The 24,468-nt window shown below is 49.6% G+C and overlaps 8 protein-coding genes across 8 annotated transcripts, besides 1 other annotated feature; 4 read left to right on the forward strand and 4 right to left on the reverse strand.

The window, feature by feature from the left end:
• Positions 1-2,185: 2,185 nt before the first annotated feature.
• On the forward strand, positions 2,186-5,929 carry FPSE_00511 (uncharacterized protein; the record flags this gene model as incomplete). Its single annotated transcript, XM_009253631.1, has 2 exons — positions 2,186-4,594; positions 4,646-5,929. The coding sequence occupies 2 exons, from the start codon at positions 2,186-2,188 to the stop codon at positions 5,927-5,929; spliced, it is 3,693 nt and encodes a 1,230-aa protein (XP_009251906.1).
• A 986-nt stretch (positions 5,930-6,915) lies between these two features.
• Positions 6,916-6,942: a microsatellite.
• Positions 6,943-7,039: 97 nt separating this feature from the next.
• On the reverse strand, positions 7,040-8,900 carry FPSE_00510 (uncharacterized protein; the record flags this gene model as incomplete). Its single annotated transcript, XM_009253630.1, has 2 exons — positions 7,040-8,767; positions 8,832-8,900. The coding sequence occupies 2 exons, from the start codon at positions 8,898-8,900 to the stop codon at positions 7,040-7,042; spliced, it is 1,797 nt and encodes a 598-aa protein (XP_009251905.1).
• Positions 8,901-10,319: 1,419 nt separating this feature from the next.
• FPSE_00509 (uncharacterized protein) lies at positions 10,320-11,839 on the reverse strand (the record flags this gene model as incomplete). Its single annotated transcript, XM_009253629.1, has 3 exons — positions 10,320-10,345; positions 10,397-11,639; positions 11,804-11,839. The coding sequence occupies 3 exons, from the start codon at positions 11,837-11,839 to the stop codon at positions 10,320-10,322; spliced, it is 1,305 nt and encodes a 434-aa protein (XP_009251904.1).
• A 1,272-nt stretch (positions 11,840-13,111) lies between these two features.
• FPSE_00508 (uncharacterized protein) lies at positions 13,112-14,879 on the forward strand (the record flags this gene model as incomplete). The annotated part of the gene is made up of 3 exons (XM_009253628.1): positions 13,112-13,370; positions 13,441-14,264; positions 14,457-14,879. 3 exons carry the CDS (start codon positions 13,112-13,114, stop codon positions 14,877-14,879), a joined length of 1,506 nt encoding a protein of 501 aa, XP_009251903.1.
• Positions 14,880-16,139: 1,260 nt separating this feature from the next.
• FPSE_00507 (uncharacterized protein) lies at positions 16,140-16,735 on the forward strand (the record flags this gene model as incomplete). The annotated part of the gene is made up of 2 exons (XM_009253627.1): positions 16,140-16,436; positions 16,487-16,735. 2 exons carry the CDS (start codon positions 16,140-16,142, stop codon positions 16,733-16,735), a joined length of 546 nt encoding a protein of 181 aa, XP_009251902.1.
• A 1,350-nt stretch (positions 16,736-18,085) lies between these two features.
• On the reverse strand, positions 18,086-19,407 carry FPSE_00506 (uncharacterized protein; the record flags this gene model as incomplete). Its single annotated transcript, XM_009253626.1, has 2 exons — positions 18,086-18,245; positions 18,305-19,407. The coding sequence occupies 2 exons, from the start codon at positions 19,405-19,407 to the stop codon at positions 18,086-18,088; spliced, it is 1,263 nt and encodes a 420-aa protein (XP_009251901.1).
• A 2,080-nt stretch (positions 19,408-21,487) lies between these two features.
• Positions 21,488-22,065, reverse strand: FPSE_00505 (uncharacterized protein; the record flags this gene model as incomplete). Its single annotated transcript, XM_009253625.1, has 2 exons — positions 21,488-21,724; positions 21,793-22,065. 2 exons carry the CDS (start codon positions 22,063-22,065, stop codon positions 21,488-21,490), a joined length of 510 nt encoding a protein of 169 aa, XP_009251900.1.
• A 1,370-nt stretch (positions 22,066-23,435) lies between these two features.
• Positions 23,436-24,307, forward strand: FPSE_00504 (uncharacterized protein; the record flags this gene model as incomplete). The annotated part of the gene is made up of 2 exons (XM_009253624.1): positions 23,436-23,744; positions 23,852-24,307. 2 exons carry the CDS (start codon positions 23,436-23,438, stop codon positions 24,305-24,307), a joined length of 765 nt encoding a protein of 254 aa, XP_009251899.1.
• Positions 24,308-24,468: the final 161 nt, after the last annotated feature.

The raw sequence follows: 24,468 nt of genomic DNA on the forward strand, positions 1-24,468 counted from the left end.
GGGGGGGGGGGGCTAGACGGCCTATTGTAGCGTGAGCATTGACCTACGGTGGCTGGCAGCTAAAGCCATCCATGCTGTAGGACCAGTATCTGATACTGCATGGTGCGGAACCGTAAAGTCTAAGCTAATGAGCTCGAGCAGCATTGTGAGCCCCATGGCCTGTCTGTGCGAGGACTGTGTTAATCTTGATAAAGAGTACTCTGTAGCAATTAACAGATCAACACGGTGAATTGTACAGAGTGCAGCAAGGAAGTACCTGGTAGTTGTGGTGCGAAGCAGGAGAATATCTGAGACAATAGAGAATGATACGTTTCAACTCCAAGAGAAACCACGTTTCACAAGGAACAAAGAACAACTTAAAATTCTACCCGGCGATCAAAAGTGCACAAGAAGAGAAACATGTCCGCCGCACAGGCCTAAGTACTAGGCACAGACTTCGATTAGTTCATGTCAGGACATGTATATTGCCCAACCACAACTTGGAATCTGCATGCGCAATGACTTGCACTCATTGTCGCTAGCAATGGACGATGGACGGTCTTGCCGAGGACACTACTACAAGGAGGCTTCAAGACTAACTTGGTAGTGAACATGACGGAGCAACTGTCCGACTAGGCTAGATGGGACATGCTAAAAAGTCAATTAATTTGCCTTGTATCCGTATTTACCTGCTGTAGAATGTAGGCGAGACTGTAGTAGTAATAGCCACGGAGGCAAAAGCCATTGCCCAAAGCATTTGGCATGCACGGCAATGCATTGCATCGCGTCTATGTACCTGCTCAGTACCGTATATGCTCGAATTGCAGAAGCGAAAACCCTCGCTTTGCATCCTTTGACGCAACGTTAATCAATTAGATGCACAACAGCGACACCACCAAAACTCCTGATTCCCAGAGTCCCCCCCCCCCTTATTACTCCAATTAAGAGTCAAAAAGACCAAATAGTCCCTGACTCAAACCCTGCGATACTGCCCGGCCCTTGTCCAGGAACGGTGGGCGCTGTGGATCTGCTTCACACCATGGGCCCAATCACAGCTTCGCCTATCATCGCATCTTATCCCCAGCTGGGTTCGTGGAAACATCGAATCCATCCACCATCCTTCATCCCTGCTTCCAGCCTAGACCTCTTCTAGGCCTCGTCGCAAATCCCATCACCCAACAGCACCTTCAGTGGGCGATGCACTGATAGTACCCGCGTTATGGTGTCGATTCTGTCCTCCATTAGGCCATGTACCGACCTGTACCTCATGGCCCTCAGACAGGGATGGACCCCTCCCCGGACAGACAGAACAGAACACTTCCAGTCCTTACTTTAGTCTTAGCTTAGTCTCGTCTGGTCCAGGGGCTTGCATACATACGATCCGCCGCCCGAACGAGACCCTTAGCAGCAGCCGAGCCAGAGAGCTTGGACAAACAAGGAGACCTGATCGACAACGCTCACGCCTCTTCCTCAAACTGCTATCCTCTTCTGCCTTTATTCGTACTTCGCTCGATCTCTTTCTTTTCCCCTCCTCAACTTTTGTCATTATCACAGGTTAACTGTTTATTCCGGTTACCTATCTATCGCTTTTGCTTTTACGACGTACGCTATTCAGCGTCCTTGATTGTCTTTTGTTGCTCCAATGTACGTCAAGTATTACTTCACTCCCCGTCCCCTTCATTTCCTTTGCTTTCCCACCAAGCAAACACGGTCAACGCATGTAGCCAAACTGCTTCTGCTGCTGACCTGCAGTTGCATTGGTCCCGTCGGCTTGCAGCGTTTTGCGCTTCCGTGTCCGTCAGCTATTGTCTTGCACACAATGCTTGACTTGTCGTACATCTGCCACTTGTGGTTACGCAAAAGCAACTCTCCGTTCCTTACGCTCCGCTCTACTCCTGTGCTTTACACTACGTCTCAAGCGACTTTTAACTGACAAGAATCAGCATTGACCCGTCGGCCAATATCTTTGCCGTCCAGCCACAGCGAATCACATTCATAACCCCCCCAGCATTTCGCAAGCCGGCAGGATAAGAGCTGGGACTCCAATTCTAATTCTGCGCCTGTCCGATCCCGATTGCGCCTCACATCGCACAAGGCAATCGAAAGCCTACAGCGACTAGACCCTGTTCCCGACTCTACTTTCTTCTTCTTCTTTTTTTAGGGTGACCCGTGCAGGTCTGCCCGCCAACAAATATAGATTGCAGTCATGGCGACCTCAAATGGCGACCCGAATGTGTCGCGGCCAACCTCTGGCATCATCTCTCCTCGCGACGTGAGATCTAGGACACAAAGTTTCTCCAGCGACCGACCTTCCACCATCGCCCATAGTCTCATGTTGTCGCCGTTGTCTGTATCACCTACAGCGGCCTTCATTGCCGCGTCGGCCGCTTCCCAAATAATTACAAACGACCATGATAGCCACGCCGACACTTGGTATGATCAGCATGGCATTGAGCCAGCCAACGAGCCCGCGCTTGTCACGATAGAGGCACTTCAGCTTGTCAATAACTTCCTGGATCAATTACTTTTCAACTTTCTATCCAAGTCACACGCTACCACACTCGCCAACCTGCGACCGGCCGTTTCTGAAGTACTGAAACCCAAACTAGCGAAAGACGCCGTGAACAACGCCGATGAGGAGCTGCGTGAATACCTTGGCGAAGGCGACGAGGAGGATTATGTTACGCCTCAAGGCGACAAAGCGCGCGACTGGGACCTGGAACTGGTTTGGAAGCGCACCCGTCTTCGATGCATGGTTTACTCTTCTCTGGGCGACATGGAGGAAGAAGACGAGGACCTCTACATGGAACAGGAAAACCTTGAGCTTGGTGCCAATGAGCAGGCCAGCGAGGTCATCTCACCCGCTGTCGCAATTTTTCTCACCTCTGTCTTGGAGTACATGGGTGAACTGACCCTTACTGTTGCGGGTCAAGCCGCATACCACAGATTGCGGACGAAATGCCAGAAGGAGATCAACGACGGAACCCGAAACCCTTCCGATGTCGCTGACCGTATTGTCGTGGAAGAGCAAGACATGGAAAGAGTAGCACTCGACCGAACACTGGGGCGACTGTGGAGGGGTTGGAAGAAGCGGATACGATCGCCTGTCATTGACTTAAGCGGCCGCTCCTTTTCAAGGGCGTCTGACGGACACCCGAGACAAGACAGCGTGATCAGTGACTCACCTGCCCTCAGCGGGGCTGCTACCCGCGATGTTGAAGAAGAGCCCAATGCTGAAGTTGAGCCATCTCAGATTGCCCTTCCAATGGGAGACAAAGATGTGGATGAAATCGAGGTTCCGGGTCTGACATATTACAGTGATGATGATAACCAAGAAGAGGAGGATGAGGCTGTGGAAGAAACTAGCGGTCGTCGACCAAAGAGTTTGTTCATTATGCCACTAGGAATTTTCCAAGGCCTTCCTACACCAACTGTGTCGCAGCCCAACACGCCAGACTTCACTGGTCGAAAGCGTTCAAACTCACTTCCAACGCCCGGCGCCTCGCCATACCGTGCTGCCGTAAAACGCTCAAAGGAAGGTGTTCCAGTCTTGAAAACCACTGGTGAAGATGCAACAAAGCTGTCTGAGAATGACAAGGCCGAGCAAAGCAGTACCGACCCGTTAAAGGAGGCTGAAGAGGACAAGTCACAGAATGAGCCTGTCCCAGAGCCCGTGGTAAAAAAGAACCAACGATTGTCAAAGATCATCACAAGTCGCATCCAGTCGCGACAGGAAACTGCGGAAGAGGACCCAGCGTATGAGAAAGCAGAGATATTGACTTCGGCTCGGGTGTCAGTAGCCGGAAGCTCCTCACCAGCACTCTCTGACACTGGTGGACCTTTCCTGCTCAGGAGGTCCTCGAGTGTGCACTCGGCTCGCATTATTGATGTGGCCGGTCCCAAGAGCCCTAGCGGATCTCGTTCCCCTTCGGCCGATGCGGCAGACCGCATTCGCCGTGCAAGTCTGACGATTCCTTCAAGTGGCAGCCTCACAAACGTTGCTAGTGCAGCTGATGCGCAAGCGCAGAACACTCTCACGACTACACCGCGTCCAGTTGTCACAGTTCCCAAGAGCCGTTCCCCTGTCGATGTTATGCGAGGCTCAGTGCCCAGTGCTGCAACCATTTCCGAGTCGGATGAGGAGGGTGACCGCAATCGTATCCGGGAACAGAGGCCTCACAAGTATTTGGCTTACCAGCCATCTACTCCAACTGTTCCTGAAGCTGTTTCGCCCACTGAGAGTAAGCGGCCTCAAGGCATTGTTGGAGCACCACCACAATCGCCAGACCTTCCCCAATCAGCTTCTGCCCAATCAAATCGTAACGCTTCACGAAATGAAAAGGTCCCTACATCCCCCACACACAGTATTGGTATGGTTTCGATAGAGCGCTCAAAGACAAGAGATTCGGACGAAGAAGGTGCAAGCGCGCATACACCACGACCAACTCACACTTCTGGCTCATCAGCCTCATCCGGCATCAGTCGTCTGAAGGCTGTTAGAACCTCCGAAGACAATGGTAGCCGCTCCAATGTGGCCCGTAATTTTGAGGAACTGATACAGAGTAACCAAACCATCACCTATACGTTGACACCCGAGAACATGCGCAACATGGATGTAAGTAAAGTGGCATTGTTCAAAGTGGTATTGGGCTAACGAGTATGACAGCACAACCAGCCTCTTGATGCCTCTACTTTCAAGGGGTCAAGGAAAGGCGAGGATAGTCTTTCACACCACCGATCTAGGTCTTCATCAGCGACAAATGACATTAAGCGGTCATCTCAGCACCCGTCAAAGCCTTTCCCGGCTCCTAACACAGGAAGACCGCGTATGTCGGCTGCGCCAAGGGACGCTCGAGTGCCCAGCGAGTCTATCGCAGATTTTGCAGATTTTATCAAATCTACTGGTCCTCCAGGAGACAGCCGTCCAATTCAACGAAATGTGAGCAACCCATATACCCTTGGCAAGTCCAGCCTCGATAGTCGCCGAGTTTCGTCGGCAAGCAATCGGAATCGCTATACACCGCGTGAGGCTGTGACTCAGTCTCGTAGTGGCAGTTCGGATCTAATCGACTTTATCCGACAGGGACCCCCAGGCGCAAACAGCAACCGTATTCCTCAGAGCATCGCACCTTGGGACACGACCGGTGCCGCAGAGCCGTCAGGCGGCAAGGCCGTTGACGCCAACATCCCCGATATTCGATACAGCCAAGCCTCAACACACGGCACCGAGTCGTCGATGCCTTCTATTCACTCATCTATCAACTCCAACACAGCTCTTCTGAAAAACAAAGGTCAACCTGCTTCCGCTAACAAGATGTTTGATGATGACGACATGATGCCGAAGCGCAAAACTCGCCGTGTCAAGGATCCTTACGCCATCGACTTTAGTGATGAGGATGAGGAGGACGATGAGGTTCTGCTCGCGACGCCTAAACCTCCTGTTAAGAAAGAAGAGAGTTTGGCAGAGTTCCTCATGAACTGCGAACCTCCGCCGGAGCCTGTCTCAGCTCCCATCTCCGAAAAGATGCCAAAGAAGAAGGCTAGCGCGCCGAGCCTCATGGGAAGGTTCAGTCGCAAGGAAAGTCAATCCAGTACTGCCCCTGCGTCACCTAAAGCCAACGACAGCCGGTCACTCAGCAGTCGTGCTGGTCTCAGAAATTACATCCCCATCCAAGTCAACGTCCAATCCGGCTATGACAAGTATGGAATACCCACAGGCGAGAACCAATCTCGACCGCCGCCTGTCTCCTCAGCCTCCTCTGGACGTCGTGTACCCATGAAGAAGTTTGAGCCCCGAGAAGCAACCTCCAACGTTTCCCGTACATCAGATCTCGCAGCGTTCCTTCGAAGCTCAGAACCGCCGCCTGAGCCCATAGCTGCCCCTTCTCCTCCCGTAAAGGAAGAGAGCGGCAGCAGCCTATCCAAGATGTTTGGTCGTCTGAGAAAGTAATCAGCAATTAACCCTGCTATTTCTACGCTTTGATTGGATTGGCTGTCGGAGAAAAATGTTTGAGACGAATATTCATATGCTCACGAGCTCATGTACTTTTAATTTCCATTACTGGATGTCGACCTATGTTTTGGGGGTCTTGGGACCTGGATTCAAATACTGTGCTGTCGATGCCGCCACAGAGCGAAGTTTACTGTTTGACTTATGCGTTTCCTTGGAATACTGGCATTGTTGCACTTCTGGGTATCTTGAAGAGCGGGGTTTTATCATTTCTTGCCATGTATGCGACACTACATAGCGTAGTTCATAGAGAGGGAGGGAAAGGCGGACACTTGAAATGGGCATAAGCATCAAAAACAAATGTGTTCAAATCTTTGCACTTTTGAATAAATAGTCCATTGTCTGCTTACAGAATATTGCATTTTCACCGTGAAGTATATATCTTTCACCATAGCAATCATTTGTGATTGGATACTGGTAATACTTACGCAAGTCTGCTGACTGCGGTGCCACCACTCCCACCTACTAACTGAGGCATTGCAAAGACTTGCCTTTCTCTGCGTAGTATGCTTTGGATCGGCTTTAATTCTGTACGATGCGTTGTTAAACTTGACTTATAGCTTTGAGCGGGCGTTACTGTTGCTACTAGCCCAACAACAGCGGCATTTGTATGTGTGACACATCATTGGAATTTGAATTTACAATGAATGTTGTCCTGCATGTAGAGATGTTCAATCCTTGGTTCAGCGTGGGCGTAGTCACCCCACAAGGACTAGGCATATTACCATTTATAATTTCTGGTCTTTGCCCACATTTGGTGGTCAATATTGTGTGACGCAGCCTGACTTGACATCAAGTGAGATCAAATGTATGGAAGCCGTATTGCTACTTGTATACGTGAAGGATGCTCATCAAGTACTGCCTGCAGTTAAAGGTACATATTGAAAGAAACACCTCGGCCTATTCAGTTGTAATATTCATTTATTTGTGTGTGTGTGTGTGTGTGTGTGTGTATCCTTCTAGTATTTGCAGTTTAAGGATGAAGAGCGGCACACTGCCCCCTTCACTCTTAGTATAGAAGGCCTCGCTGTTACTTGGGATCGAGGCCAGTCACATCACGGAGTTCAATGCCGAGGGGTTTCGATATGACATATTGAAACCATGTGCATTCCCACTACCCATGTTCATCGTTCGATAAAGCGATGGCCGCACTCTAACGAAGTTGGAACCGGTGTTTTGATCCTCTTCACTAACCGATGAACACTCGTCAGCTCCTCGAGTTGACGGCGACAGCTTTTTATTCGGTGGACCAATAGCAATAGTCCCTTGCATATGAGGGGGACCATTGAGCTGGTACTCCATCTCCCCACTGCAACATCCATAGTTTGGAAAGCCTGGAAGAATGAAGCCTGGGTCGAACGATATGAGTACAAGGGGCCTCAATTGTCCAGAAGCCATGTGGGTTGGCGAGTAAACCAGTATTCGCTCATCCATACTCCATTCGACTCCCCTGATCGGCTGTATCGGGTTGACAACACTATGCAGCTGAGCCAATACACCATCGTGGTGGTACGAATGCTGATCTCGTGGCCAAAGTTTAACTGATGATCCCTGTTCCTTGGGCTGTACTCTGAGTTGTAGTGACGAGTCTGGGTTGTAGGCTTCAGAGATAAGATCAATGAACGAGTTGCATGATGGGTTGTATGAACGAATAAAGCACTCTTGAAGGGTGTATGCTTTAGTATCCTTTGGACCATCACCAACATGAAAATCATCACCTGCTCGTTCCTCCACGTCAGCCTTACTGTCCCATTCCTCTTCAGCAGGGCTTCCTTCCGTAGAGTCTGGCGGCGTCGGAAGAAGAGATTCTGGTGAATGATCGGTTTCTTGTTGGCCAAACTGAAGTTCCCTCCTGTAGCACGTCCTCTGACTGCCTGCATTTCCAGGACACCACTCCTTGCGTGTCTCGACGATAGATACTTTGCCTGTTTTCTCGCTTTTGCTGATTTGTAGAGATGTCCAGCGCTCATCTACCAAGCCCTCAGAATCATGGCGGCGCCAGAGATTGCGCATCAGAGGCTTTTCGCATCTTTCTTGCACTGCATCATGCACGGGAAATCGTACAACCTGGTAGAAATTGTTGCACACACCATTCTCAGTCCGGGTTTTCAACATATTTGAAACGCAATAGAACTGGCCATCGATGATCTCAAAGCAGATATCTGATCCTATACTTGCCTCGTGAAAGTCCCATAAGATCAGTTGTGAATCTGACCATTTGCGCGTCTGGAGATTCAGACAATGGAGGCCCCATCGGTAGGAACCTTCTAGCGTCAAATGTGATCTTGAGCCCCAGAATAGATAGTTCTTGTCGTTACGTACAAATATGGGATGCGTTGAGCATGGCCGTTGTACAACAACCCAGCTGGGGTTCTCCTTTAGCTCAAATATGATGAGCCAGCTGCACGTGGTCGAATCTTCGAGCACCTGAGTGGCGAGGCATGATAAAACTCCCTCGGCGAAGTACAGAGGTTCAATTGTATGCGGTCTGAGATGATCATAATCACGGACTGCAAGCTTAAGGAGCAGCGGCACGTCAACCGTCAGTTCAGTCGTGGGTGTCTGTTGCAGGGTGTTGAGAACACGTAGATGCTTGTTTTCAATAGTGTAGCACAAGTGACCATTGGTATATATGAAGTAGTCTGCCATGGCCACTATAGCAACCATCCATGGTTCAGCACCGCGGACGGACATTCGCCGCTTAGCCAGCTTGCGAAAAGCCTTTGGGCAATCATCGCTTGACTGCACCTGCCGAGCCTCCGCGGAATATGGGGCTTTCTAAGCTCTCGTCAGCGAACTAGTTCAGAGAGTAAGACAAGACACGGATGGTGATATGACGAACCATGAGTGCGAGCCGGCACATCCGCCTGTCATAGAGAATGCAGCTGAGGAACCGGCAGCTCAATGCCATATTGAAGAAATCTTCAACGTCAAGGAGCTCAACCAGGAGGGAGACAATTTCGATAGGCAGTTTCAAAAGGCTCATGACGATACTGCAAATGGGAAAGGAAGACGGGATCTTGTATAGTAATGCACGGTCATATTCACCAAAGCGCTGAGTGATGGATCGTGTACAGACATGATGCTATCCCGAATGGCCAAGGGCACTCTTAAGTCTCTTCAAGAGGGGGAATGAAGAGCAGAGCCTCAAAGTCGAACCTAGCCTCGTTTCTAATGACACCCCAGACGGAGCACGCTATCAAGCCGACCCATGTCTCTCTCTGTCCGGCTTAAACCGGTCAAGACAAGGGCAATCAGAGTTTGAAAGCTTGAGTTGTTGATTTGTTAGGTGGGCATCAGGTTCTAGTGAGGCTCTTTGAGAAACATCACATGGAGGTTAGTACACCGTATACACTCGTGAGTAAGACGGGTATCGAGAGTAGGGTCATGATTATTATTAGCCTGTGCTCGTTATGTAGAATCTCCCGGCCATGGGTGACTGCGTCGAGTTGGTGTAGGGCCCAAGACACAGATCGAGGTTACGTAGGTTGCACATGCTTACCTGGGTAGGGATTTGTGTTGTAGGGAGTTGCAAGGGTGGTGGTTTGGCGGCTCTTTGCTAGAGCCGATGTGGGAAATCTTTGCGCATTGTGATCGTATTATAAACAAACGGACGATAATCCCTGACCATGTCAACAAGCTATTTCTTGGTGGGCACGATTCCTGCCATCAAAACAAACTGGCCAATTGGCCAATTCAAATTGAGAAGTACGCATTAGGTACAGTATTGAAAATGGTGGTCATACAGCATACAGACCCCCGCATTTTTTAAGCCTCAAGTCCTGTCTCTGCACTTTGCAACGCCCGTTAATGAACCAGGCTCCGAGCCTGATTTATTACTGCCGTTAGCTCTGTCGATGAATGTGCACATAATAGTATGTTGAGAAACCTCATGTTTAGTCTCAAAGCAGCAACAAGATTCCTCATGACGACCGAAATCACAAGGGCCTTCACCAACAAACGTCGGTTGAAATACAATACTAATTGTGTTATCTGCTTCTACAGACAAGCAAGAACCCTATCCATAACGCCAGAAATGCTCCATCTCCCTAGCCACACAGGCTCCTTGTATCTCCAGAATTGGAAGAATCTAGGTTCTCGTTTCCAGGACCCTGAGCAAGCAGGAAGACCTGCTGCTCCGTCTACTCCACTTGGACTGTTATGCTTCGCTTCACATGATGCGCCATAGCCCTATTTGAGATCCATCCCCAGTGATGCTACCATCCGAAATTATGAGCGTCTATTGTGAGCGGGTTTTGGTGAGATGGTTCGCTTCATGTCATGGCATCGAGGTGGTGAAAGTGTTATCGCGATTTCAATGATTATCCCTTCAGCTGTTGAGCTGAACATAATTGCCTGTCACGTGTTAGTTCAGCAACGCAATTCTTGGGTAGATATAATACGCACCTGGGAACTGGCCCTCCTTGCCTTGCAATCGTCCAATCCACCACTCGTTTTCATTCTGTGTTCTTGTGACAATCTCAATAACATCGCCAGTTCGGAAGCTTAGATCTCCTTCTGCTTGCGCGGCATAGTCGTAGAGAGCCGTGACGGTCTCCACCCCTGGAGCTGTCAAGCGCATAGGCTTGGGCTTAGGTTTGGGAGGCGGGGGCTTCTTCTTGCCAGCAGCGATGGCTGCTAGGCCTGCATTGGCACCTGTAGGGGGTGTGTAAGGAGGAGGAGCTGCCGAGTCGTTTGCGGTTGAGGCTGGACGCTGCCAGCCACCGATCTTCGGGCTGGTGACTGCACTGCTTGAAGGCTTGGAGTCTTCGCCGCCTTGCGTGAGGAGTGCGGGCTGCTTAGGACCTTCGAGGGCAGGTTTTGCTCCGTATCGCATAGGTCGTGGACGGCCAGTTGTCTTAAATCGGCAGATGGACAAAGCCTCTGTTTGTTCTTGAATGTCGCCGCGCTTCTCGTGGAACGCATCCTCGATATCAAGTGTCAGATCAAAGTAACCAATGTCGCAGTTCTGCATCTTCTCGTGTAGAGTGTAGAAAATGTTGAGCTGCATGTAATAGAAGGACTGGAACAGAGGCTGGATGAACTCGCGCTCGAGCTGGAACAGCTTTGGAAGCTCGTCCTTGAGTAGGTCGTTGAAGTAGTTAAACTCCTGCGTAGCCTGCTCAACATCTCCCTCGGCCTTCCACATTGCCTTCTCGTCCTTGGCAGTGCGTTCTTTCTTGTCCTGGAGCTTCTTGAGGGCCGTACGATGTCGGTCATAGTCAAGTCGTTTATGTTCACGCTTAAGGGCGCTCTTGCGTATCACCTTGATGACGTCGAGCAACTCGTTGGCGGGACGGATAATCCTAGACTCTATCATTTCCAACTCGGGAGCCAACGTTTCTTGCAAGTCCTTGACGACGGCTTCGTATTCTTCGCAGGCACGGATGCCTTCGGGGTTTCCTTCAAACTTGATCGCGTCAGGGTCCGACATGCGGCCCGAGATTGGCTTGTAGACTTCGGTCATGGCCTGACTGAACTCGATCTGGTGGGTGAGCATGCCATTGATGGACTCGAAGTACTTTTTGGATTCATCGTGGAGTTTTTTGGTCTCGGTTTCGAGTTCCTGGAAGCGTCGTTCGGCGTCGATATAGACGGCATCTTTGGTATGCTCGCCGATGTTGAACTTTTGCTTGAATTGTTGCGGAGCCTATGAGGGGGGGGAGGTGTCAGCATCTCTGCTTCTTCTTACCACACAGGCGTTGATTGTTAGTCCTGACGTGTCTCGGCTATCCAGTCGCGCGCAAGCATGCCGTTTTGCGCGCGCCAGAAAGTTGAAACCCTGAGGACCAACAAATGAGGGGCAAGGCTTACCCGGGTGAGGCTCTTTTGGAAGCCTTTGAAGCTCATGATGAGAGCAAGGCAATAGTTGTTGTGCTATAGATGAAGGACTAAGAACGGAGCTGGCGGAAGAGGAGACAATATCGCGAAAAACCTCGGTCGCGAGGCCACCAAAGTTGGACAAGAAGTTAACTTAGTATCCAGCACAATTAAAGACAAATGACTTGAGTTGAGTCGTGGAACGGACGGTGACGTCCACCTGTGTGGCTGTGTTTTAGCTCCAAGGTCGTCCTTTTTTTGCTGCCCAGCCTGTCCTGTAGCCTACGCCTTGTTGCCAAGCCTGCCGAATGCCGACTTGTGTTGTGGCTATCAGGTTGCTGGAACAAATAATCAAAACACTTAATAGCAAGCTCTAGGAAAGGGAAAGAGGCCGCCTAAAACATAGCAATGTGAGCATGGAGTAGGGGTCTCGTTGACTGGAAATTAGGTATTTTCTTTTAACCGATGCCAATACTAAAGTAATGAGGTTGTCTACAACTCCTATCTTTGACTGTAGACTACCTAGAGATCCAAGATGATTGTGCAATTGAAGTTTCCATTTGACTGATGCCTTGGATTATAGAGGTTAGGCTATCGAGGGAAATATTCTGCTAAGGTAATAAGTGCGGTAGGTAGTAGCCAGCCACAACTGCGTCATCCATGGCAGTTAGTCGAGTTGCGTCACTAAACAGCTTTCAGGGATCAATCTCACTCAGGCCGTTCACTCACTGCCACCATGGACATCTGTCTCTTCGGAGAATACCTACGGGCGGGGCATATCGTTGCTCATAAAACCCGAGATATAAAGCACCGAGATTATGATTCAAAGGAGGTATGTAAAATATTTAAGGTCTTGCTACCTATGCAAGCGAGGTTTTCAGCCCTGAAGGGACCATTCTGAAGCTTAACATGCAGAACATGATTTCTGCTTCCTAGATATACCCACAAGCTCGACAAGGCAATGCAAAGACATGAAATACCATCTCTCAATTTGAGTATTCGAGCAATTGCTCGCCACGACAAATTGATGACATTTCCATCTCTTTCTCCTCACGGCTTGGCTTGCCGTCCGCCACAACCAAAGGCCTAAAAAGGGCGCTCCCCGGCTTTTTAGGCCAATCACCGTGCCGGAACTGTCGGAAGCTTATCACCGAGTGCCCGAGCCGACCAAGCTAATGACAAATTCTCTACATGAAGCTCAACGTCTCCACCGGAATTCGCTTCTTGTCTTCTTCTCCCACTGGCTTCGCTCGACGTTTTTTCTTCGTCCTTGCAACTGCCAGGAATTCATTTCCATCCATCATGTCTTCCAGAATCGCTTCCTGCGCCCTGCGCTCGGCAGGCCGAGTAAGCTTGAGCTCAGGCTCTCGCCTTACTGTAGCCCCTCTACGAATGGCTCGCGCAGCTGCTGTGGCGAGGCGAACATCACAAAGAGGATATGTCACCGAGACCAAGAGGGATAATGCCCAGGTCGAGACGGCTATCAAACTCGACAAGACGGCTTTTGCAGATATTCCTCCCCCTGGCACTCCCTCCAATGCCAAGGTTAGCCCAATGGCTGGTATGTACATAATCTCAGCTCTCGCAGCGGGGCGACATTTATTGAGCTTGAGACTAACTTTTTCATCAAGAGGTCTTGAAGTCAGCAGCAGTCATGGAAGAGGGCCAGCGCCCTATCTACCTCGATATGCAGGCTACCACACCTGTCGATCCTCGAGTCCTCGATGCTATGATGCCCTTCTACGTCGGCGTCTATGGTAACCCTCACTCGCGGACACATGCCTACGGTTGGGAAAGCGAGAAGGCCGTGGAGGATGCGCGTGAGCACGTTGCCAAGCTTATCGGAGCTGACTCCAAGGAAATTATTTTTACCAGTGGTGCTACTGAAAGCAACAATATGAGCATCAAGGGTGTTGCTCGCTTCTTTGGCCGTTCTGGCAAGAAGAAGCACATTATCACAACACAGACTGAGCACAAGTGTGTACTTGATAGCTGTCGTCATCTTCAAGATGAGGGTTTCGAGGTCACGTATCTGCCTGTTCAAAATGATGGACTCATCAAGATGGAAGATCTTGAGGCTGCCATCCGACCCGAGACTGCTCTCGTCAGTATCATGACTGTCAACAACGAGATTGGTGTCATCCAGCCTATTGAGAAGATCGGCAAGCTGTGCCGATCAAAGAAGATCTTCTTCCACACTGATGCTGCTCAGGCTGTGGGCAAGATCCCTCTCGACGTCAATGCCATGAACATTGACTTGATGTCGATTTCGTCACATAAGATTTACGGTCCCAAGGGTATTGGTGCCTGCTATGTCCGAAGACGTCCCCGAGTTAGATTGGACCCCCTCATCACCGGTGGCGGTCAGGAGAGAGGTCTTCGAAGCGGAACTCTTGCTCCGTCACTTATTGCTGGCTTTGGCGAAGCTTGTAGAATCGCCAAGGAGGAAATGCCTGTGAGTACTACCTACCCCATTTCTTTTCTGTCTTCCCCTATTTTAAGTGATGAGTTGCTCTACACATGCATGGCTTTCTGAATGGCCTGTGACAAGGCCGGCCGTGTTGATCGAAGCTTCTGTCTGATTTGTAATGATTTTTCATTATTTGTTTTGATCGATATTTTTATATGCAAAACTGACCGATCATAGTACGACACAAACCGCATCAAGTACCTCTCAGACCGTCTACTCAACGGCCTTTTGAGCATGGAACACACAACACAGAATGGTGCCCCTGATTCCTTCTATCCCGGTTGCGTCAACGTCTCCTTTGCTTACGTCGAGGGAGAGTCACTCCTGATGGCTCTTAAGGACATTGCCCTGTCTTCGGGCAGTGCTTGTACTTCTGCCTCACTAGAGCCCAGCTACGTCTTGCGTGCGCTTGGCAACAGTGACGAAAGCGCTCATAGCAGTATCCGATTCGGCATCGGTCGTTTCACCACTGAAGCGGAGATCGATTACGTCCTCAAGGCAGTTCAAGAGCGTGTTAGTTTCTTGCGCGAGCTGAGCCCTCTGTGGGAGCTCGTACAGGAGGGTATCGACCTCGACACTATCCAGTGGAGCCAACATTAGGCTCTCATGTAATGAAGATGACGACTCACGCTTACCCCGACTTCTTTGACCAGTGTCAGGTACGGGATGTATATCAAGGACGTTAATGAAAATGGCCGGCAAGAGCGAGGCTCAGCCGTGTCTGTATAGCATACTGTAATATCAGAGATACCTCTTTCTTTAAATTCTGGGGATGAAAATAGGGAGTCATTGGTTCAAGGAGCTTGCAATTATCAGGGTATCTGGTCTATAGGCGAACAAACAGGCGCCTCTTTCAAGTATCGCAAAGGTTCAGGAATAGTCTTGCTATTGGGAAAGAATGATCCAAGTTAAGATCAAACAAAGGCTATAGTCGCACAAAATGACACACAACCATTCACTATGGTATACAAATTCAACCACGTTTTATGTTTTGAAAATGGTGCCATACCTGACGCAAAATTTGGTGTTTCTTCCACCTTTGCGGTTGGCTGCTGTTGGTGGTGTAACCACCCATGTTTGCCTGTCATAAATATCTCACGCAGCTTACGAGGATCACATGCATTGAGAACCCTTGGAAGTTCGATGGGATTTGCCTCCAATCTCGATCTTTCCGTCAGGTGCCCTGCAATGTTGATCCGATAATTACGTTGCTCATCCACTTTAACAACATCCACGCATACCTCAGTATCCAAGAATAATTCTGCATTCAGCCAGTCAGTCATACATGGCGTAATGAAGAGACTGTCGGCGAAGGATTCTTATTCTGCATACATTCTAGCAAACATTGAAAATATCGCCTTATCTTTGTGGCTTTGTAAGTAGGTAGGTACATATGAGAGATTAGTGAGGTTGATATACCTTCATGTCGATGTTGGATTGTCGATGAAAGCCGTATATCCGTAGGTACCTAGTACTGGGTACAATATTTTAATGGAAACCCACCAACACAATCGCGGCTTCCGGCGCTTGTTTCGTGGCACTGGTACGGAATACAGGTCGTTTGTTTGCTGTTAAGTGGCGTTGACGTCATATGCGATTGTCCACCTTCAAGCGTCACTGCAGGTGCTTGGGATTATGACATCACTTACACGCATTGCGACTTCCTGACAGCTGCCTTGTAAGTGAAGCCTTCCTTCCTGTCGTGATGGACTTCCATACAACTATTATAAAGCCTCCTCACTTCCCCCTCTGCTGCTCATCTTCATTCCTCCATCAACACTCATCCTCGTATCACAACACTAAATCACTATCAACACTTTCCAACCTACACACAAGCCAAACACAACAAACACCTTCAACATGTCTGACCAGCCCCAACCTTCCACTCTCAAGTCCGTCGTCGACTCCACCACTGGTGCTGTCCAGAACGTTATCGGCAACCTGACTGGCAACACAAGCGACCAGGCTGCTGGCGACCTCAAGAAGCAGAAGGCCGAGGCAGAGCACGATGCTTCTCACGCTACCGCTAAGCTCCCCGGTGCCACCATCTCCGGCTCTGGTGCTGCTGCCAAGGATGACCCCAACCGCACTGATGGTTCTTGGAACCAGACTGCTGGGTCCGCCAAGGAGACCATTGGAGGCCTTATTGGCAACGAGGTAAGCCAGAGATGATTATTCTATGTCTGGTCATTGCTAACATCCACTAGTCCTTGAAGCAACAAGGCCGTGAGCAGAACCTCGAGGGACGTAACCAAGAGGCCAAGGGTCAGCTCAGCGACCTTGGATCAGGTATCGGCGACCGTGTTCAGGGTACTGTTGGAGGCGCCGTCTCCAACCTCACTGGCGACAAGGAGAAGGAGGCTCACTACGACGAGCTCCGTGCCGAGGGCAAGACCCGCCAGCGTGGCGTCGAGCACGATGTCCAGAAGCAGGCTGAGGCTGAGCACCGTGGTTAAAGCATGATGCGTTGCTACGATGAGAATCAGGCTAGGACAAGCATGAGAGACGATGAAACATGATACCCAGAGTTGACCTGAACGGATCTAGGAGATCCTACTGATGATAGTCCTAATAAACACTATGAATCTTTACCTTTCCGTCCCACTATTGTTGATTGTTCCCGACGTAAAACCCATCGTAAGAATGTGCAAAGGATAGGTAGTTTGACTGCACCAATATTGGCGGCTGGTGTGACAGCCGTGCACAGAAGAGGAATTGTATATACCAAAAATTTGGACGCCGAACGAAACGTTATTTCCAGTGTAATGCTGCAGCCGTATCTTGGGTTTGTCAAACTTCGGTTCTACGGCTGATATAGAAATGTATTTTGACTATGCCTCGAGGATGCAGAATGATGTGTCTTTAGGATTACATGACAGGATTGCGAAATTGAAAAGCACTTTACTTCGTAGCCCCTATTCAGCTTAGGTATCCACTCGATGGCAACACAATAACAACGGAAATTCTCCAACTCCATATCGTATGAAAGTCCAGACGCACAACTACAATGTCTTGTTTAGCATCGCGGAGAGAACGGGCAAGGCTTCTGGGCTTTTCTATGCAGCCGAGCACGGGTACCGCTCATGGAAATTGACTCTCCAACTCCTCCAGATGACAGTAAATGTCCTAGTGTCGGCTTTGGAACGATATATCACGTACTCGTAACACATCGAAGACCACTTTGCCCGAGCCAGGCGATTCTCAGTCTTTACCCGCTCAGGCTTGGATCATAGCGAACCTTGCTATATCTACCACGGGCAAGCTGTCACTCTTCATCAGCAACTTATCCACGTCTTGTATTGATAACGAGGAGAAGGCCTCCGTTCAAAGACTCCCTTTTTCTTGGCTGAACGTGCGTTCAGGTCCAACTTACAAGATTCCTCGCCGTTCAGGTGCTGAGACACTTCCGGCACAGTGCCTCATGGAGAGATATCAAAATTCTGACGTTCGGACAAGTTAAACAATTCCATAATAAAATAGCATCGTCGTTATGAGGCGTATAGGGAACAATAAAATGTCGTTTGAACCCTTACTCAAGAATTAAACAATGTTAGTTGATTTCTTTATATCAGTGCAAGGGCACTTGCATCAATCATAGGAATATTGGTTCCATGGACCGCGATGATGACCATGTCAACCCCACATCCTTGAACTGTCGTTGACTGCTGATACTGCCGGTCTCACAAAGAATTTAGATCATGTCAAATGAGTGGAATTTGTTTAAGTAGAAAATACTTCATTAATATTCATTAAAGAAATGTTGCTATACATATCCATTAACTGTCATTAATCTCATTTCCCTCCATTTACAGGCCATGGTGATGTTCCTTGGTTGTGCTGCTGTGTCGACGACCATGGTCGGACTCAGGGTTGTCGTGAGCGATCTCAGTAGGGACATGCTTCTGCATGATGGAAGGGGGGACTTGAGTCGCATCGGTAGGGTCACGGCCGGCAAAGTTGGGATCGCTGTAAAAGTGACAATGGTAAGAAACAGTTGACGTCCGAGGTTGTCGAGGGAGACTTACGAAGTCTCAAAGGTCTTCTCCTTTCCGACAGTCTTGCTGCCGTCAAGGTTGGAGTCGACGCGAGGGTCGGCCTTGTTCAGCATGTCAGACTTGTGGGGACCAGCAGTCTTGGGAGCAGGTCCGGGGTTGGTGCTGTCATAGGCGGTGTTGCCAGCCATGTGAGAACCAGAGTGAGCACCGGTCATGCCAGAGCTGTGAGTACCAGTGTGGGTGCCGGTAGGACCGTGAGCACCGGCACCGTGGCTGGAAAAGCCAGAAGTACCAGTGGTGGTCTGGTCGTAGGTGTTACCACCAAGACCTCCAGAGCGGCGAGAGCTGTCAAGGTCAGAGTCGACACGGGGGTCGGCAGCGTTAGCAGCACGGCTGCTGTGGGGACCAGTAGCTCCCTCGGGAAGGCCAGAGGAGTGGCCGGTGGAGCCAAGTCCGGTGGAGTGACCGGGCATGTTCTCGGAGTGGCGGCCGGTTCCGGTCATGCCAGTTCCGGTCATGCCGGTTCCAGTCATGCCAGCGGTACGTCCGGGCATGTTCTCAGAGTGAGATCCAATTCCGCCGGTGGTGTGGCCAGTGGTGTAACCAGCAGTGCCGGTGGTAGAGCCTAGACCACCAGTGGTGTGGCCAGCTCCGGTGCGTCGAGAGCTATCCAAGTCAGAGTCAACTCGGGGGTCGGCGGCGTTGGCAGCACGGCTGCTGTGGGGGCCGACGCTGCCCTCAGGAAGGCCAGAGGAGTGGCCAGTGGAGCCAAGGCCAGTAGAGTGGCCAGGCATGTTTTCAGAGTGAGATCCAATTCCGCCGGTGGTGTGGCCGGTGGTGTGGCCAGCAGTGCCGGTGGTAGAACCTAGACCACCGGTGGTGTGGCCAGCTCCGGTGCGTCGAGAGCTATCCAAGTCAGAGTCGACACGGGGGTCGGCAGCGTTAGCAGCACGGCTGCTGTGGGGACCAGTAGCTCCCTCGGGAAGGCCAGAAGAGTGGGTGCTGTGAGTGTTGTGGGTGTCGTGAGTGTTGTGGGTGTTGTGGGTGTCGTGAGTGCCGTGGGTGGTAGAGTCGTGCTTCTTGTCCTTGTCGGAGTGGATAGCTTCCTTGACCTTGTTGATGAGACCAGACATGATGATTGTTGTTTTTGGTGTAGTTGTTAAAAGTGTTTGGGTATCTTGTAGATGAGTTGAGGTGATTGGGCTGAAGTTCAGATGCTTTTGGGTATCTTGAGAGTTGTTGTTGTTTATGATGAGGAGAGAAAGATAGTTCCGAGGAGGGAGGTCTTGAATCTTATATAGTTGAGAATGGTCATCCTGGCGGCTTGCATCTCGATGGCTTCATCAGCAACAAGTCACAAACCGGGCAGAAGACCTGACACACAAAGCCAAAGCACAAACTCTTGCGGCTCTGACCTTCCTTGCAACCTCAGTTTGCGTCATAGCATTTACCCCGATCGTTGGAGAACTCCATGGTGTCTGGCTTCAAGCTTCTGAGCGTGAACTGCGATTGGTTGCGGAGGATGGCACATCAGCCAGGGGAGAATCTAGCGTCATGCCACGCGAGAAATGACGTTGACGACTTGTAGGGCAGAAAGTGTGAAATGAAAGGCGGCGAGGAGCAAGCACTGGGAACCTAGGGAAGCGGAATTCTTGCTGTTCCAACAACGCCAAGAGTGCTGTTGTGGAGCAGGAGACGGGATTGTAAGAGAGATGACGAGGAGGCTCCGTGGCTGAAAGAGAGATCAACAGGTTAGAGTGGTGCATGCCGTAAGCTAGCGGAGTCAAGCTGTGGCGAGTGACGGACCGTTGAGTATCGTGGCCAAGGTGGCGTCAGCTACCCCGAAAATGGACCTAAAAATGCAAGATTCAGAGGCTCTTTAGCGCCGATTATAGTGAGACCTGAGCCCCAAAGGTCCATGTTTTCTGTCATTGCAGGGCTGTCCCCCGCTAATTTCTGGTTTTGAAACCAAGCTACCCCGCGGTTGAAGACTTCAAAGTTGGCAGCAGCGTGTCTGTCCTAGGTCCCACCGACCACTTGAGAGCAAACCAAGGCACACAGGCAGACAGGCGCAGCGCAGCACAGTGAAAATGACGCCAGGATAGTGGCCGTTTTCCCGGGACCCCACCTAATTTAACCTAACCTGATGGAGAAGACAAAGACAAGACAGCACCTGGCCGCTTTATGACAGCATGTCTCATTACATCCGACGGGCCAAGACCTGTTGGGACGGTTCTAGATGCATGTAGTGCGGGTAAAAGCAAGGTCACACGGTATCACAGAAAAAAATAGAGGCGTAAAATATCGTACTGCCCCCCTGTAAAAGATGCACAGGCTAGGTTCTAACAGTAACGCGTAAGACTGCCCCTGCGCCGGCAGACGGAACGAGGATTGCTTTGGTCGTAGATCTCGATGATCATGGAAACAAGACGGAATACTTTGTTAGAGGTTGATCAGGCCGAATCAGGTCAGGTTCGAGAATGCTCGTGATCAAAATCTCTGGCATGTTAGTGCTGTCTATATGCACTCTAGTTGACTTCATCATAAGCACGGCATGGAATTCCTGGTTATCAGGTTCTAGTGAATGGTTAGTATGAAAGGATGGGCATTTGGAAAGACCGGATTAGATTTCTGGTTCCATTTGTCTACTACTAATTGCAGATCATGACATTGAGCCCCGTTGTTTCATGTTTGAAATATGCTTTGAATTCGTAGATATGACGTCGCTACATAATAAAGCAAGACAAGACGAGATGAGGCAATCCAACAACATTGCAAGACAGGAAATGAAGCACAGGAAATACGGAGGTACCCACGTTGATCGATTGGCGAGATAAATATAGTAAGAAAAATACATTACATTGCATTTCATCGATTGATTAATTAGGTAAAGGCTAGCAAAGTCATATCCATTATTCGTAAACAATCCAACGCTTCCATGGCACAGTATCCGTATCTCCTATTCCGCGTTATACAACGCCAAGTTCCAACCCAAAAAAGACATCGAAGAAAAACAAGGAAATCCTCCAACATAGCATGCATTAGTTCCCACACAGGCACGGTAACTCGGAATGTTTCACGCAATCCAATCACCTGCCAAGACCGACAGTTGGTTAACTCAGATCACCGCCTAGGTAGCTCTTTTGGAAAAGTCTTCAGCAGACACGGAAAGCTTCAGGCTGATTGCTGCTGCAGGCGGGCATGAGTCTAGACTCAAACTCTGCTGCGGAACCAAGGGCCTCGACGACGGTTGTGGTGGGCATCTTCGGCTCTTCGTGCAGTGCGCTCTCTCTTCCTGACCCAGAAAAAGCCGACGAGGGCAGACACGAGCCACAGAAGAGCTGAAAGGAAGCTGAAGGCGATGACAGCCTTGGTCTTTCCACACTGGTCTCCATGCACTGGGTGGACGTTGTTCCAGTCAAAGACACGACCGCAAGAGGTGCCGACAAGCTGTTGAATGCCGTTAGTGCAGGTTCCCACTGCCGAAAGTAATGTATGTAGTTATGTGTGTGACTTACATCGACGAGAAGACCAAATACAATCCACCAGTTGATGGACATGAAAATATCCAAAGGCCAGTGGACAAAAGTGCTCGAGAACGGGATCAGAAGAAGTAGAGAGAAGAGCATGCCCAACGCGGCAACGACCTCGGTGTAGATAAAACGGCCGAGCTGCCATGAGCTTGCGCCACGGGCATTGTGAAGGTATTCGCCGTTGACGCCAGCGACGATGGCTGCAAAGACAAGCTCGGCCGCTCGCAGGACCAAGCTGACAACACGATCGAGAGCCATGGCTAACGATGCAGCTTATGATTTGCTGTAGTAGAGTAAAGTTGCGGTGTGGTTCTTTTGGCAGAGGTTGCTGAGGATACTACTGGTTTTTTTTTCCCTTTCATGTTCCCTGGAACCACGCTGGTTATTTATCTGGGTAACTCTTCAATACAACTCGCACGTCTCTAGGCCACATGATAATGAATGACGACCTCCCTCAACAAACTCATTAATTGAAGCCGGTTTGAGACAATGTCTTGGCTCTGAAGCTCTTTGACACGTCTACCGTGGCTCATGACAGGTCATCAGTGCAACAAATTGCCAGATGAGGTCATGCGGACCAGGCCTCGGTGAAAGGTGTGGTGAGTAGAAACAACTGCCATTCGGCAGATTCACAACGCATTGCCGTCCGTCCAGGACAGTAACCCTTTGTCTCTGGGCTGAAACATAAATTATGTCGCAAGCCAAGGACCATCATTCAAACGACTGGACAATCCATACTTGTGCGGTGATGCCGATGCCACGCGCTTTTGCCAAGTAGGCTACCCTTGAGCCTCTTACATCGTCCAAGGCGCTTGATTTACAGCACATATCTTGGTCAAAAACCAGAACTTTGACCGTTTTTAAATTCATCAGAATCATTCCAACCTCTTGGGCTGACGAAATCATCATGGTTATCGGAGAGTTTGCAGTCGATCAGTTAAAGTGCCAGCGCACGGTCAGTCAGACTACCATCAGATATATTGTAAATGATGTAATAGTAGGTATGCTAAGTTAACAGAAAGCCTGCTTCTTTTTCATGCATATCTAAACTCTTTCTTTTTCATGACGATGTGACATGATGTAGAAAGTTTTCTGTCTGATTGGATATTGTTGCAACCTTAAACGTGAAAGTAACTCTTGAATGCGACACTGAATGCGTAAACCATTTACTACCGGGAGGCCTCCTTTGAAGAAATCACATTAATGAGTTTCTTCTATATACAAATAACATTTGTTGTGTTGCAGTGATCTAAGTTGCCCAATCACGTATGTGTCAGTTGTTTGGTCACTCATTCGCGTTGCTCTAATAGCAGTAAACACATTCAAACTTCACACACTACATCACATGTAGAAAGACCAAACTTAGGCCACACAAACACATTTGGATAAAGTGAATATTATTAAACTCCATTTCTATTGCTCGCATCTCTTCATTATAACAGTATAAACAAAGTCCATGCTATGCATACCTTTAAGCATATGCGTATAATGCTTATTAATCACATGAACAAATCCTACCCTAAACACCCCAAACTCAAGATTGCAGCCTTACCGCCTTGCCTCACTCAGCCGACATCTCTGACAAACCGCAACGGCCAACTCACAACCTCCATCATGCCCTCGTAATAATGTCTTCTCCCATCCCGCAGGCTCTTTGGAGCGCCCAGATCCCGCTGCACATCACTCATCCTGCCTCACCGACAACGCCTTTCATCACTAGTATTCCACGCTTCAGCTACCTAGCTCTTCTTATACCCAGACTATCCACTTTTTTCAACTCTCCTTGCTCGAGCTTTCACTTTGAGGATGTTCAACTGAGAAACTTGGCAGTGGGTTTGCTGGTTGATCTGTATCAACCTGCTCTTCCATGGAAATTGACTGTGAATGATGGAGTGGGCTGGGACATCGCGGATACGTTTCTCAACTGTGTAAAAGAAGTAAGTAAAGGCCTATCGAAATTTTGCAAGTAGGGAACCAGGTTTCAGTTCATATCGATAACCCGGTGGGCTTGATATATACACCACACACGATCTAACTTGCCTAGGCGGACTTCATTCGAAATGGCAACGCAAACCAAATCATGAAGATGTCGAAAGAAAACACCACTCAACTATGGAACTCAGTCATAGACAATGATCACCCCTCTTTCAACCGCATCAACAGTCATCTTCTCAACGCACCCACAGCACTCAAGCACGTCCCTATCCGCATTTATGTACCCACCAGCGGACCAGACTCATCAGCAACACATCCAGAGCACGCTACGTTCAAAGTCATTCAATCTCTCATGGCCACGACAAGCCCAGACCGTCGCCCCAAACTTCTAGGACAAGCGCTAAAGGAGGTACTGCCGGGTTTGTTCCCAAGCAGTCGTGATCCCATCCTTGCAAAAGTGGTGATGCACGGCGCTGGCGTGCCATTTGATGCGCCTCTGGAGGATCTGATGCGTGAAGCTGCGTACCCTGATGGCTGGTTGTGCCTAGTCGTTATTGTGTTGTGATGAAACAGGGCTCGCTGTATAACAGGGCGTGGGTGGCGTTTGGGCGGAGTCTTTTACCCTTCATCAACGACATATAGCAGTGTCACGGAATCGTTGTTGCCGCATTATACCATGAATTGAAGCCGCTTGGCTATTGGAATCTTATGGTTTATAGGCTCGGC

The sequence above is a fragment of the Fusarium pseudograminearum genome, chromosome 1 (assembly GCF_000303195.2).
Source record: "Fusarium pseudograminearum CS3096 chromosome 1, whole genome shotgun sequence".
Taxonomy (NCBI): Eukaryota; Fungi; Ascomycota; class Sordariomycetes; order Hypocreales; family Nectriaceae; genus Fusarium; species Fusarium pseudograminearum.